Source organism: Telmatherina bonti, assembly GCF_933228915.1.
Source record: "Telmatherina bonti genome assembly, chromosome: 3".
NCBI classification, from domain to species: domain Eukaryota; kingdom Metazoa; phylum Chordata; class Actinopteri; order Atheriniformes; family Telmatherinidae; genus Telmatherina; species Telmatherina bonti.
In genome coordinates, this window is record NC_136621.1 from 35728895 (window position 1) to 35744146 (window position 15252).

The window sequence follows — 15252 nt, forward strand, 5'->3', positions numbered from 1 at the left end:
TTTTATTTCATTCGGTTTGAGAGGAAAACAGCAAGCTAACACTGACACATGCACACAGAGCTGTGAACTTTATGATCAATCTTTAAAGCACAAGTTGTGAATAAAAACCATTGGCCTGTTTTTCCAGGTGATCCCGTCTAATGTTTTTTTTTCCTGTTAAAGACCGATGAAGGATAAAGAAGGAAAAAGGGCTTCCTTGTTAAAACACTTCCAATCTAACCAAATATTTCTAGCTGAACTTTCAGAAGTCAGTGTTGGGTAGTTTCTCAAAGAAATTAATTAGTTACTTGTTACAGTAAATTCTGATTACATTACATCACTAGTAACTGAATTTAAAGAGTAACTTCATGACTCATCACTTTACTTTCCTGTTTCCTAACTCGCTTTCCTGCCAAAGATGTCTTTTGCGCTTTCTGTATACAGAAAGCTGATTTGGCCGTGAACTCATGTCAAAACGTCCCTAAAAGGCGCTCTAAGAGAGCACGCCCAACACGCTGTTAATGCAGTCCGAGTTTGAACCCAAAGACGTCCCAATGCATGCAACCCTTTACATCTACAACATTCTAGAGACTTTTTAGACTTTTCTTTTATGATTGTCATTTTTTGTGTGTGTGTGTGTGTGTGTGTGTGTGTGCCAATGTGGATCCTTAAGATTGGTTCGATGAGAGTGTTTTAAGTGTTTTATCTATGTGAGTGTGTGTGAAAAGTGAGTATATGTGTAAGACTTTGGGTAAATTCTATATTTTTGTATGTGAAGGCAGGTTTTTAACCTTGTTTTATTCTTGCTTTTTATTTTGTAAAGCACTTTTTGCTGCTTTTGTATGAAAAGTGCTATATAAATAAATTTTGATTGATTGATTGACTGATTGATTGATTGAAAGTAGAGCTGAAATGCTTCAAAATGCCAGCAGCATGGGGCTCCCAGCTACAGCTGGCAGCCTGAGAAGTAATTTATCCAGACACATCATAGATGTATTACCACTTTGTGTTAAAATAATTATTCTGTATATGTAAACTACATTGCATGTAAAAACAAATGTATGAAAGAACAATATGTTTGCCTGTGCAAAGAAATATTTCACTGTGATCTACAAGTAAGCTGATGAGGCTTCGTTGTGCTGATAAATAACAGGTGGCTCTTTTGTTGTCTCTTGGTGTCTTGACTTGTTAAAGACACGTTCCATCTGCATAAAGTTGATTTCAAAGAAGCATTTTTGTACTTTTGAGAGTATCGCCACAAGCTGAAACCACCTGTCTGCGTCTCCAGTTCCTTCCGTCCGTCCCTCACATGAGAAGCCAAGTCACTCAAATCGATCTCTATGGCAACGTGCCCAGGTAAGCCCGTTTGCCACACTTCCTAAACAGATCTGAACATGACAAGTAAACGCGGCTTGTGTAATGCATGAAAGTGTTTTCCGACAGTGTTGTAAAGTAGTTTAAGTGTAATGTGTTACTTTTCTTCATTACCCAAAAAACTTATATAAGCTATCATGATCATAAGCTTCAGTATTTCACGTAAACTAAGACCTGCTGACATGCAGACCTCGAGGACCGGTTTCCTGCAGGTTTTTGTTACCAACATACCTAATTTAAATCAAATAAATCCAACAGCTTCCTGTCAACCTGTTCATTACTTTGGGTCAGGTGTGTTGGAGCAGGATACCTGGTACTCGAGGACTGGAGTTTGACACCTGTGTCCTATTGGTTTGTATGTTATGGGATTGTGATCTGTTGCATCTGAACATGACACAAACCACATCCCAGTCCAGTAAGGACATAGCAGACATACAGTGTGTCGCCCAGGATAAAAATGTCCACAGCAGACACTCAAGACAACAGGCAGTGTCCTAAACTTTACATTTACATGTAAATATGACATTTTTAGTCATTATGGCCATTAGAATACATGAGGGTGTATTTGAGTTAAAAAGACAAAAAGATCAAATTAATTGCAGGCTTTTAAATTTATTAAATCTCAACTAGTTGCATTCTGAACGCATAATATTTGCCCCAAAAAGCAACTTTTTTTTTTTTTTTTTTAAATTTAAATGCATTTTGATGGGTGTTATAATCAAATGAAAGACACAGATTAGTGCACTATAGACCTCAGCCTTAGCTCTTATATTACTTTCATACAATAAGTTTTAAAATCATTATCTGAGGGAAAATCTTGAGTTGATACTTTAGCTTCTACAGACGTTTTTTTTCTTTTTCTAACGCAGGTTTCTTTACTTCTATCTAGGTAATGAATGTGAAAACTTTGGAGACTTCTGGAGACGTCGCTCTTGTTGCCTAAGTAGGCTGTACAGCATCAGGTTTTCCACCTTGGCATTGCCTTAAACACTCTTGATTTCTCCTGAGCACCAAAGTGCCAAAAGTTATGTTTTACAGAGATTCTCACATCAGTTAATGAATTGCATTTGCTCAGCAACACCTGGCTGCTGCTTTACCTTTTAATTACCGAAAGCTGTCGGATGCACTTTTCCCACAAACCTCTTTTGCATTTTGTTAGAATTTGTTTAAAAAAAGAGAAAAAAAAAAAAAAAAGAATTACTGCTAGTAAAACGCCATCTGTTGTTTTTCATTTATTTCATTTGTTTTTTCATCCTTGCTAAGGACCATGCTTCATTCGTCCTGATGCACGTGAAGAAAGTTAAAAAAGTAAAAGTTTCTTTCTGAAATGTTTTAAGTTTGCAGTTTTTGAATAAAAAACAAAACAAAAAACTGGGCAATAAATAAATCCCCTCTGGAGACTTTAAAGTACGGGTGGGCAACTCTGGTCCTCAAGAACTGCAGTCCTGCAGATGTTTCCCTGCTGCAACACACATGACCCTAATCATGTTTTTATTTATTTATTTATTTATTACATCATGTTTGATGTCAAACTCTGAACAAGTCTGCATATATAGTCTGAAGTGTGTCAGGTATGTTGCAGCAGGGAAACTCCTAACATCTGCAGGACTGCAGCGCTCGAGGACTGAAGTTACCCCCCCTGGTTTGAGGAAAAGGAACAACATTATATAAAATAAATGCAATAGATCTTTGTTGCACAATTTAGGAAAAACTGCTGCCATCACATCAGAATGACACCAGAGATGCAGCTTTTTCCTGGTTCCACTTTTCCAACAGAATGTTGCCTTTTCAGTCAAAGATGACTTCTATTCTTATTGTTATGCACTTATTATTACATAACTATTATTGTCATTATTATCATTATTACAGTCAGCTGTCTTTCATGGATCTAAATCAGACATTGTTTGACCTTTTGCCTGCTGACAGGTGGTACAGGCTCCTGCGGGCCCCACACAGGATGAAGCAGGTAAAGCTTTGACTTGGTGAAGCGAATCAGCTGTAAGTCACGTAAAACTGTACAATTTTTCACATGAATATGCCTGATGTAAAGCCCGGCAGGAACTTGATTGGACACTAAACCAGACAAATAAGCCACATTTAAATCAGTGATTGTAGTTAAGAAGCAGACATGGAGTAAAAAGCAGCTCACTGCTGGGTGTTTTTGTCTGCCGTCTGGTGTTATAAAACCAAAAACATACTGTCAAGTCTGTCTCCCTCCGAACTGATCAGCTCTTCATTCAGCACCGTCTCGCCTGTCAGCCGTAAACAAGCTCAGATGGCAGGCAGCACTTACTGCATATTTCCATCTGGTCTCTGAGAAACAGTCACCTGCCAGGCTTCCCCCAATTCCGCCGGATGTATCCGCTTGGCAGTGCAGCACCACTAATTATCCTGATCCCAGTCTGGGCCTTGAAATTCCCTTCTTGCTTGAGGGAATATTTCTGGGACAAGCCCAAACTTTCTCTCTCTTGATGTCTACAGCCCATCTGTTGTTCTTTTATGGAGCTTTTACAGCCTTCAGAGCTAAATAATCTCCTTTTTGGTCCATTTTTAGCGAGCCAGATAAGTCTTTAAGTTAAATGAGCTGACTGTAAATCAGATGCCCTAGTTTCCGAATGTGTGGGTTTGCTCTCTTGATGATTTCTTAAAACTCTCTGTTGAGGATCCTGATGTAAGTTCAGAATGTGTTTTTTTTCTCATTTTCACATCATTTTCTATTCAGAGCCTCTCTTATGAGAAACAGCGCTGACTTCTGTGTCTTGTCTACCTCGATCTCCATCTTCCCAGCTTGCTTTCTGTCAGTCTCTCTGAGGTTGGTGTGTTGTGGTTTGGACTCTAACATTTGCGGACAGACTAACAAACTCTGCCACATCACTGGGACTTGCGGCCAGTGACCTGTGGTCAGCTGACCAGACCACAGACAGACTCACACTTACGTAAACATACAAAGCTTAACATAAACCTGTAAATAAGTGAGGATAGGGATGTGGACTTTGCATCTTCTTCTCGTGCTGAAAGGATGAACTTGCAAAACAAAAGTCACCCATTCTCTTTTCTACGTATTAAGATGTTTTAATTTAGAGCAAAGTATTACATTTACATGTGCTTTTTTTTTAGTCCTAAAGCTCCGTTTTTGGTTGTTCTCCAGCCTGCTTCACGTCCTGAAAAATAGAAAAGTTCAATATGTTAATAAATACAGTAAAAAATAGAACATCAAGTGAAGTTTTCTATTTTATTTCAGAGGAGAGTTTAAAGTTATCCCTGTGTGTCATGCCTGCTCCACCTCCTGTCTGCTCAGCTTCACCGGTCCATACTACATTCCCCAGGATTCCCCTGCCCTCACGGAGATCACCTGTTTTCCCCTCGTTGCACCTGTTTCTCTGTATATAATCACTGTTTTTGATCAGTTTTCTGTGTAGTCTTGTTGTTTTCTTACCAGGCCTTCACTCTTCATCTGGGTAAGTAGTGTTCCTCGCTACACTGTTGATAATCATGAAAAACTTCTTTTACATCATTCCTGCATTTGTTTCCACCATCTCATGAGCTCATCACTCCTCTTTCATTTTCTTGTAAATTGCACAAAATATACACATATTTATAGTTCTTTTATTCTATTCCCTACATGCAAACACCAGCATGAAAGCTGGGGCAGGTAATGTTGCTCAGAGACTTTTTATTTTATTCTGGGTGAAGTGGTTCCTCGTCCTGATAGTAGTCTGTACATTTTGTAATCATGAACAATAAGAAATATAGTTAGACCCCTCAGTTTACTGTAAATCTGTAAAAACTCTGACCAATCAAAATGTGTGGGCTGAAATGAAGTTGTTCATTTCTCATATTTCTTAAGCTTCTTCTCCCGGCTCCCCTCCTCCCCCTCCAGCAGCGCATACCTGATAGCCACACCCTGCATATAAATAGCGTGTTAAGCGAAAATACAAAGCAGTGAAGAAGAAAGTCGGAAGGCAAACATGGCTGAGAAAATGCAGGAAGGATTTCCGCGACCCGGCTCGGTTTATTTGCCTCCTCCTGCTAAACAGCCGAGAAAAAGAAAATTGTTGGTGGAAAAAGCTGCAAACTAGAAAAGCACTCAGAGAGCGCAAACCTTCGCCAAAGACTTTAAAAAGTTCCTGCATGCAAAATGTGATCCGGATCACCACCAAAATTAAATCTGTTCTTCTCTTTTGCATTTCCAACAACTCCTGAAAATTTAATTAAAATCCATCCATAACTTTTTGGGTTATCTTGAACACAAACAGATAAACGCCGGTAAAAACATACCCTCCTTGGTGGAGGGAAGAAAAAAGCCTCGGATCACGCAAAGAGGAAAACCAGAGGGGGAGGAGCCAAGACATGGTGCTGCTTTCAAATCTTGCTAGCTCCCCAACATTACCTACCCCAGCTTTAACTTCATTCATTTAAATTTGTACTAACTTCATGCCACACGTTGCCTTTATGGTGACAAATGATCTGATGCATTTTGGGATAAATTGCTCAAACAACCTTCCACAGTTTGGTAGCCTGACAAGCCAGACGCTCTCGCTGTACCAGCGTAGACTCTAGGGACTCACTCACATCAACAGATTTGTAGGGCGGAACAAAAAAATTATGGAGTGAACCAATCAGAAAAATGGCATATGTAACATAGAGTGAACACATCGGAAGACAATAAACATGGCGTGCAGTACAGAAGACATAAATAACCTTCATGGCTGTCAGTTGTTGAGGTTTTAAGGATTAGATATGTTCCTGGTCATTTAAAACAGGATTTATGGCAGAAAGAAATGAACTCCCGCTTCGTCCGTGCACCATCTTGATTTAAAGAATACGAGGTGATGCAAGGCAAGAGGCAAGAATCTCCTCAGATCAACCAATCAGAGTGGCCGGTTTGTTTACGACCAATGCGAATCTCTGTGAAGGGGAAGGACTCCAGACTGAGTCGCTCTGTATTGAATATATAAAGCACTCCAGTCTGGGGTGTCAGGCTAGCAGTTTGGGATTGGGATCCTAATCACTCATCCTCCAATAAATATTCACTCAACAAACAGAATCAAACACAATATGATCTCTTTAGCTAATTTCAGAAACATGCTAAACTCTTCACCCAGTCAACCCAGTTAGGGGTTCAGGTCACCGAGTTGCTTCTAAACTTCACGGTCTGATAAACATCAGTGTTTTTGAATAATTAAAAAATGAAGATGTTATTAACACTTAAAGACAACTTGTGAAGTTATGATCATTTTTATTGAATGTAAAATAATGGTTTACTGTTAACATTTAATGCCTAACGTATCATAAATGATAGACACAGTTTTAAAATCTACTGTATCATCATATGGTCAAAAACATTGATAAACTGTGTTGTGTAACAATAATTCTGATGTATCACATGATGAGGAATAATACATATATCCAAATTGTTTTTGTTTATTTTTGTCAGCTCACTTTTACCAAGATAACTTTAAATATAGATTTTTAAAAAATGCTGTTAAAAGGTTGGGATTTATGTTTCTGCTGATACTTTTAAACCAGACAGCTTTTCATCTTTGGATTTTCAACGTTTGGTGCAAGAAAAATTCCACTTTAATCACATATTTTCTATGACAGTTAGCACAATAAGGGGATAGGGAAAAAAGAAGTTATAAAGCACATTTATGAGGAAAGCATGAGTTAAACAGTCTCTATTATTGATGAAACATCTAACTTTGATTAAAGAGAAACTTCTTCAACATTCATCTTTCTTTTTGTTCTTTTTTTTTCCTTTTGCTGATGTTTTAATGGAAGTCACTTTGTTTGCTGGTTGCTTATTGAATTTTACACTCCAGCATGACTTATTTTACTCACAAATATCTAAATACTTCCCTAAAGTTTAAATACAGTGGATGGGATCTCAGACTTTAAATGGCACAACAGACTGATGTGAAAGCTTCAGTCTGGTTCCAGACAGCTACACCCAGCTGGAGCTGCCGGGCTTTAACACGCAGTTGTTTCCTGTATTTTGTCTGGCACAAACACTTTACTGTCACAGCTATAAGTGCCTATAATTATCCTTCATTTGTTACTGGGTTTTAACGCCACTTAAAGTGCCAACAAACTGCAAAAATGCCTGCTATGTCTTTTTTAGAGTTTGTGTCAAACTACTTTTTTTTTCTTTCATTTGAAAAATTATTTTGAGGTTTGACCGGGTGTGTTTTTCAGTGAAACAGCAGCTTTTTGCCAAATGGCCTACATTTGAAACACTAGTAGTCATATACAATAGTTAATCTGCACCAAAGGTGGCAATTCCTGGTCCAGAAAGCAAAAGTCCTGCCAGGTTTTTGCATCTACCTGTACATTTAGAACAGGTGTTTTCACTAACAGGCTCGTTTACCTGGCAAATAAACTCTGCTCATTAAATTCAGCTTGCTTGGTGACTGGTCGGAACAGCTGCCGGACGGGACTTTTACTTTCTGGACCAGGAATTGCCACCTCTGATCTGCACACACCAACCATTGTTGTTTTTCCATGCAGTTGTCAAGCAGGTTTAAGGGGAAACATTTGAAATGTTTCTTCACAGACAATGCTAAATTAGCGCATTACAAGGAGCAAATAAACGATGCTGTGAAGTCATCAAAAGGCAGCACCATAGAACATGTTACACCTGGTTGTTATTAACACAACAGATCTAAATGGAAATGCCAAAACAATAGATATAATACGTTTGGTCATGCACAAGAGATGAAAAATAATCCAGGAATTGCGCATGGTTTCCATCATTGCTGTCCTCTGACGTATTTCCGAGTTCATTTGAGCACGCCATTGTGGAACAAAGACTCAAGAAAGCTTACTTGGACAAATTAGATCTTAAGAACTTCAGGCCGATTTCCAAACTGCCCTTTCCTTGCTAAAATGTTGGAAAAGGTGGCAGCAAAGCCACTGACTTTGTTTTTAGAATCACACAGCATGTATGACGTTTTTCAGTCAGGGTTTCGTAAGTATCACTCCACAGAAACCACATTACTGAAAGTATCAAGTGACAACATGGTGCCTGCTGATTCAGGAAGATGTACAGTATTGGTTCTGCTGGATCTGTCTTCAGCATTTGACACCGTCGACCACCGGATCTTAATTTAAAGGCTGCGGAACCTGATGGGGATTTCTGGTTCAGTTTTACAGTAGTTTACCTCATTCCTAGTGGGTAGAAGCTTTAGTGCTTCTGCCAACCACATACCGTCTAAGCCTGGCAGATTGTTGTGTGGTGTGCCCCAGGGCTCCATGTTGGGACCGCTTCTGTTCTTACTGTACATCGTTCCTCTTGGTCAGATTATCCAGCAGAGTAAGGATGTTTCCTATCACCTTTTTGCTGATGACCTCCAACTGTACTCTTCATTTAAAGCTTCTGAAACTCACAAATTGAGCTCTTTTCTGAATTGCATGCTTTTCTATGTTTTATTGTTGAGAAGCACATTATGACCTTGTGTCTATAAAAAGCGCTACACAAATAAAGTTTATTTTGTCTTATCTGATCTGATCTCATCTGATCTGATCTCATCTGATCTCATCTGATCTCATCTCATCTAATCTGATTTGATTTGATCTTATCTTATTATAAGGAAATGTAGAGCTGTCACTCAAATAAAAGACCATTTGAGACCTTATCATACAAAGTTCTGTATGCAAATTTTCTGATCTAAAAATATTAGAGCAAAATACTTTTTATGTAATTTATTCTCGTCATGCAGAAAGATTTCAGTTCTTTTAGTCAAGAATTGATTGTTCTACTCTGATTTATTGTTATGCACCAAAGGCCAGAGGTGTCCAACAAAGGCCGTCGAGGACAGCTCCTGGAGATTTTTAACATATTTCTGCTTCAACTCACCAGACTCAAAATAAATTAAACTAACTGGCTATAAAAATCTGCAAAATGATTCATTAATTTGAGTCAGTTGTGTTGGAGCAGGAATGCATGGAAAACCTATTACATGTCACGTTACAACATTACTGGGTGACAACTCTACGCTTCCATTGCTCTATATGTTTCATATTGAGAAGATATGAATTTTAAAGTTAAAAAAAAAACTACTAACAAGCAAAAACCTTTAAGAGGCTCCCTTGAGGTGATTTTTGCCTGTTTTAAAGAATCCCTGATATCTATTAGGGGACATGCAAAAAAATTTCTAACATATCACATGAAAAATGTAAATTCAGTCACTATTTCTGATTTGAATCTGCAAACTATAAACTTGCATATTTAATGGCTCAGATATTAGGGAGGTTTAAAGAAAATCCTTGAGAAGAAGACATTCACTGCAATATCATTTCCTCTTTGGAGGATATTTTTTGTTTCCAGGACAACTATGTCTTCATGTGATGGTTGTGTTATGGTATTATAGGATAATCAGCTATATAGTGATACAAGACAGCCTAATTTCTTGTTCCTAACTAGTCCATGGAAATGTGATTGATTCACTTTTTTTTTGTTTGTAGCTTTTCAAAAGATCGACAGACTTCATCTTCACATGATGAAACGCTGATGAAAATACAATGAATGATAAAGCCTCTGCTTACTTTCAGTTCTCCTCGTAGGAAGGACTGGCAGAAGTCCTTCACTCGCTCTGTGGAAATCTCTCCTTCAGGTAGGAGCCACTTCATATCTGAATTGCCATCATAGATGCCAACTCGTGGGAGGTCTTTTGACTTGAGGCCAAAGTAGTTGAGTGACTTAATGTTGGACTTTACGGCTCCATTAATCAGCACGAATAAGAACTAAAATGCAGGGATCATATAAGCTTATAAGTGAAACGTAGTTTACCATTTTTACTTTGGATTGCCACATATGGACTGATTTAAAATATTTTTCTTCTCACCTTGCCTGTGAACTCAGGAGCCAGAGCTCTCAGTTCTTCCGTGAGCTCAGTAAACTCTTTAGTCCCCCTGTTGGCAAAGAGCAACAGGTGGGTTTTCACCTCTGAGTTGAACAGACCCACTGCTGTCTGAGGAGGTGGACAGAAAACAGAATGTTAACAGATGACTTACCAACTTTCCACTTAAAATCTCTTTCAGTCTGCTCATCTTTTTTTGTCATTGTTCTGACATGTGGCTACAGCATCACTACATTGATCAACACAATACATTGATTTAATGGAGGCATGCAGTTCTGGTCCTCGAGGGCCACAATTCTGCAGGCTTTCCATGTCTCCTTGCTCCAACACACCTGACTCTGTGCAGGACTTCATTGGCTGTTGGATCTATTTAATAGAAGCCAGGTGTGTTGGAGCAGGAATACATGGAAAACCTGCAGGACAACAGTTGTCAAGGACCGACTTTGGACACCCTTGATGTAATAATTTGATGTAAAAAATGAGCCTTGATCAATTTTTTTTTAGTAGTTATAAAGTGGGATTGTTCACATTTACAGCCAAAATGTCATATTTTGATTTGATGATACCCAGATTTATGTATCTCTAATACAGTTCTAAGACTGTTCTACCTTAGTTATTCATATCAGATCACAACTAGAAAAGCACTCGGAGAGCGCAAACCTCCGCCTAGGTCCACAGTTCTACAAAAAAAATCCTGGATTCAAACGTTGATCCGGATCACCACCTAAATTAAAGTAGTTCCTTCTTTTCACATTTCTAACAACTGAAAATTTCATGAAAATCCGTCCATAACTTTATGAGTTATCTTAACCACAAACAAACAGACCAACAAACAGATAAACGCCAGTAAAAACATAACCTCCTTGGCGGACGTAGTAATCCACACTCTCTAAATCCTTTTCCATTGAATCAATATATAATATACATATACAATATACAATATATTGTATCCTGATCAAGCTGATGATTGAACTGTATTGTGTGCCTGCTTTGCTTTTTACTCATTTCCTTCGAGACTTAACAAGCAGAGAAGCAAACACTGGTATGAGCAGTTCACCCACCACTTGGTTGTACTCTGTGACGTATCGGACCTCGTTGATGGTAATGAAGTTCACAAGTCCATCGGTTTCTAACTTCTTGACATCAGCGAGAACAAGGTTCTCCTGATGGTTGTCTGCCTGGATTACAGAACACACATCATCATTATCATAACCCCCCTTTCAAAACTCCCAGTACCATTTTGATGGGAAATATAGATAGCAGATGAAGCAAAGTACTTTTCTGAAGAGGGTGATGGTGTCTGAGGACAGGCTGTAGTCGGCCCACACCTCTTTCACGGTGCAAATGGCTGCAGGGACAGAGTCAATTCGCCTTGAAGCTGCCAGGAGTTCCTTATATCCATGACTCTCCTCACTCTGAAATAAGAAGCTAGACAGTTTCATCCACATCTTCATCACAGCATCTGCAATCACTTTCTTCAAAAAATAAGGAGTGTATGATTTATTTCAAAAACATGTTTGTTCTTTTCCCCTAGAACTTATAATTATTGTTATATCTCTCATCAATCTTAAGTAACCTAAACCAAGACTGTCTGGTTGCAGGGAACACTAGATACTGTTGGAGAGGAAAATTGGAAAAATGAAAGATAAAAAAAAAAAAGTAGGAATGTGGCTGCCTCAAAGAACGGTGAATCATAGCTATTTTTGTGGCACTGTTTCATGAGCTCTGGCATCCCTATTTCTCATCAAAAGGTCTTTATGCGTTCACTCTCAGTGAGTCAGAGCACCAATATTTTGGTCTCTTGTTGTTCTCAGCATCACAGTTCAGCTGTGTGCTATCCTTATGTGCTCCCTGTCTCTATAGCCTCCACTCTCCTCTCATGAACCTCCTCCCTGCGTTTGCACTTGTTTACACAAGGGATGGTTGAGCCAATCCCACAAGTGTTCAGATACGTATATATTTCATGTCGAGCCTGCCATCTTCCCCCGCACACAGAGTCTCGCCAAAGAAGTTGCCTCCGTGGGACAGTAAGCTACGCAGGCGCTGCCAAAGGTGTGGCCACAGGAAACAAATCTGTCTCCAAAATCTATTTGTGACTGCAGCATCACCAAGATCAGGGTGCAAATGAGTGCCTCTGGAGACCAGTCTCAGTCCCAGCTAATTTGTCTGATCATGTCTGGTTTGCCACATTCTTGCTGGCATAATAAAGTAAGCCAGAATGCAAGCTTGTTCAGGAGATGTCCTAAAGATGGTTTGAAATTTCTTTATACAAGCAACAGGCTTGACTGACCTCTAGGAATCCAATGATTACCACTTCTGCAGAGTCGATGAAGGCCTCCACAGCTTTAGTGTCATTAAGTCTGGGCAGAGCACCGTCTGAAAGAGAAATGGATGATTTTAGAGAGATTTTACAGTAGTTTGCATCGAGTCCAATGGCACATAGCAGCCAAGAGGCAAAACAAATAAACACCAATGTTACAGGCTGAATGCTGGCATAAGCTGATGTAAGACAATACGCAAAGCAGTGGTTGTCAAGTTGGAGGTCCAGACCCCCAAGAGGGTCCCAAGATAACTCCAGAGATCACCAAATCATTGTGGAAAAAAATTATAGTCTGCATTTATCACATAGATTTAGGATTTCTATTATGACTGTCGCCCTGCGATGGACTGGCGAGCTGTCCAGGGTGTACCCTTCCTTTAGCCCAATGACGGCTGGGATAGGCTCCAGCTTCCCTGGGACCCTGAATTGGATTAAGCGGTTGGGAAAATGAATGAATGAATGAATTATTGCTGTCAAAATGAATGTGTTTCTTGTGCTGACCATGTGGCCAGCATCTTACACAGAACCTGCGTTTCTAGGCCAAACTCATAAAAAAACCATAAGTAAAAGTCTCGTTTTTTGGTTATAAGGTATTCACCTGTCCCCTAATAATATGTTACAAAAAAATTACAGTTTTTAGAAGGGGATATGTACCATTTATCACCATGTGATGCGTCAAAATAATCATAATGTATAACTCTGCTTCCTGGCATCTATTAGGGGGCAGGAAACATGTATCAGATTGTGTTGAACAGAATTTTAAAGCCAAGTTTTTACCATAAGTGATGCAAAAAGTGTCAGAAACTATATGAATCAAATATGATACTTTTGGCTTTATAGTGTTAATGCTGGTTTTTCAAGCTCAGAGGCTTCTCATTGTACACAGAGTTGTTTGTCCTTTCAGAGACACCATAGTCAAAACTGAGGAACAGATTTGACAACTTTGACTCATGGCAAGTAGATATAAATGGCTAATTCTAAGAGAACAAAAGCGTAATTATGTTAGGAAACTGATAAATTCCAATAAAAGACTGTTTCTGATAATATTTTACATTTTTCTGTGAATGACGTTTGGTTTTGTTAGATCTCGCTAGAAAAAAACAACCTACTTCTGTATCAAATCTGTGTTTTTTCCTTTCCACCATTTCAGTCTGATAGCCAGTTTGCAGCTTTTAGAGAATGGGAATGTATTAAAGCAGCCATAGATGTCGGCACAAACTTTCAACATAATCAAATCAGTGTTTGGATGTTTCACTTTGACCCAAAGTGGTGAACCAGCTGCCCCAGATTACAGAGGATGGACAGACCTTGGCATTAGTTACTGGTTTGTGGAAACCTGTTGCCACCATGAATGTGTAGAACAAAAAAAAGAGATAATTTCTCTGAGTTCTCTGATGGAGAACACAAAAGAATGATCCACTACTATTGTGTGGGTGGCAGCCATGTCTGCTCTGTCACTCGAAACAGCCAAGACATTAATTAGGCAAATTTATCCATCATCTATAGCAGCTTAGTTTGATGCAGAGTAGCTGGAGTCCATCCCAGTGGCCACTATGTGAGCAGGCGACATACTGGACAGGAAGCTAGTCTATCACAGGGCCACCACAGAGACAAGGAGTCATCCACACTCACTCCAAGGGAGAATTTAGAGATATGAGTTAATCAAGCATGTTTTTACTGCAGTACCTGGAAAGAACCCAATCATATACAAGGAGAAAGAATATCTGAACTCTGAAAAGAAAGGCTCCAACCAACAGCCATCTTTGTGAAGCAGTAGTGCTAAGCACCACCACACCACCATGTAGCCCTAATCAGGATTACGTTTAAATAGATATTAAATTCACATATATTTCCTGTCAAATTACTGTTGAATGAACCCAAAAGAGCCCAAATATATGTCAGAAAAAATTCTTAGAGTCAGCGCTCATCTTGTCTGTTACCCTGTAGATACACATGTTTTAGCACAAATTTATAGACCAATGGGAGTGTCATTCATTTTTAATCAGAATAAAAACTGAAAGTTCAGGAATAATTCTGATATGAAAATTTCAAGTTACTGGAATAAATATCAAACAAAAATAGTGGACACCATTGTGTTGCTTAAGAAAAATTCTGTTGATCATCAAAATCATAAACATAATCCACTGGAAAGCCTGCAAACACATTGGCATAACAATCCATTCTTTCATTTTCCACATGTTCCCAAAGTAAAACAAGTCTTAATGGGCAGCCAGTTTCTCTAAGCATGACGTTAAAGATGGAATCACAGAAAAGACTAAGAGAGGTGAGAGAATAAATACCAGTTTACCGTTCTCTGTGGCGCTGACAGAAGACACCAGCAGGGCAAGAAACACAGTGGCCAGCATGTTGTCTCAGGCGGGAAGGTAAACACAAGACAAGGTGAGGAAAGCTCAGAAGACTCTGCAGCTGTTTGACTCTTGTCACCTCAGCTCTATCTGCGATGGCCGCCACATGGCCGCCGGACGGGGCTGCTGCTGCTTCTGTGGGTCGTGATTGGAGGCTTCGTGGGAATCGACCAGGTGCTTGTGATAAGTTCAGGCTGCATGGATGCTGGACTACGTGTCACAGTTTCACAGGATGGATGTAATCTGAACAGGAGAGGGCCCCTTAATCATGTTGTCTCTACTGTTGTGTAGTACTGGAAACATAAGCACGTTTATTTAGATTTTTTTTAAGGCACAAATCCTCCTCACAGCTTAA

General features: G+C 39.2%; 1 protein-coding gene across 1 annotated transcript; it reads right to left on the bottom strand.

The window, feature by feature from the left end:
• Positions 1-4472: 4472 nt before the first annotated feature.
• erp27 (endoplasmic reticulum protein 27) lies at positions 4473-14897 on the bottom strand (the record flags this gene model as incomplete). The annotated part of the gene is made up of 7 exons (XM_079264369.1): positions 4473-4514; positions 9898-10095; positions 10197-10322; positions 11273-11389; positions 11489-11626; positions 12502-12587; positions 14840-14897. 7 exons carry the CDS (start codon positions 14895-14897, stop codon positions 4473-4475), a joined length of 765 nt encoding a protein of 254 aa, XP_079120495.1.
• Between the last annotated feature and the right edge of the window lie 355 nt (positions 14898-15252).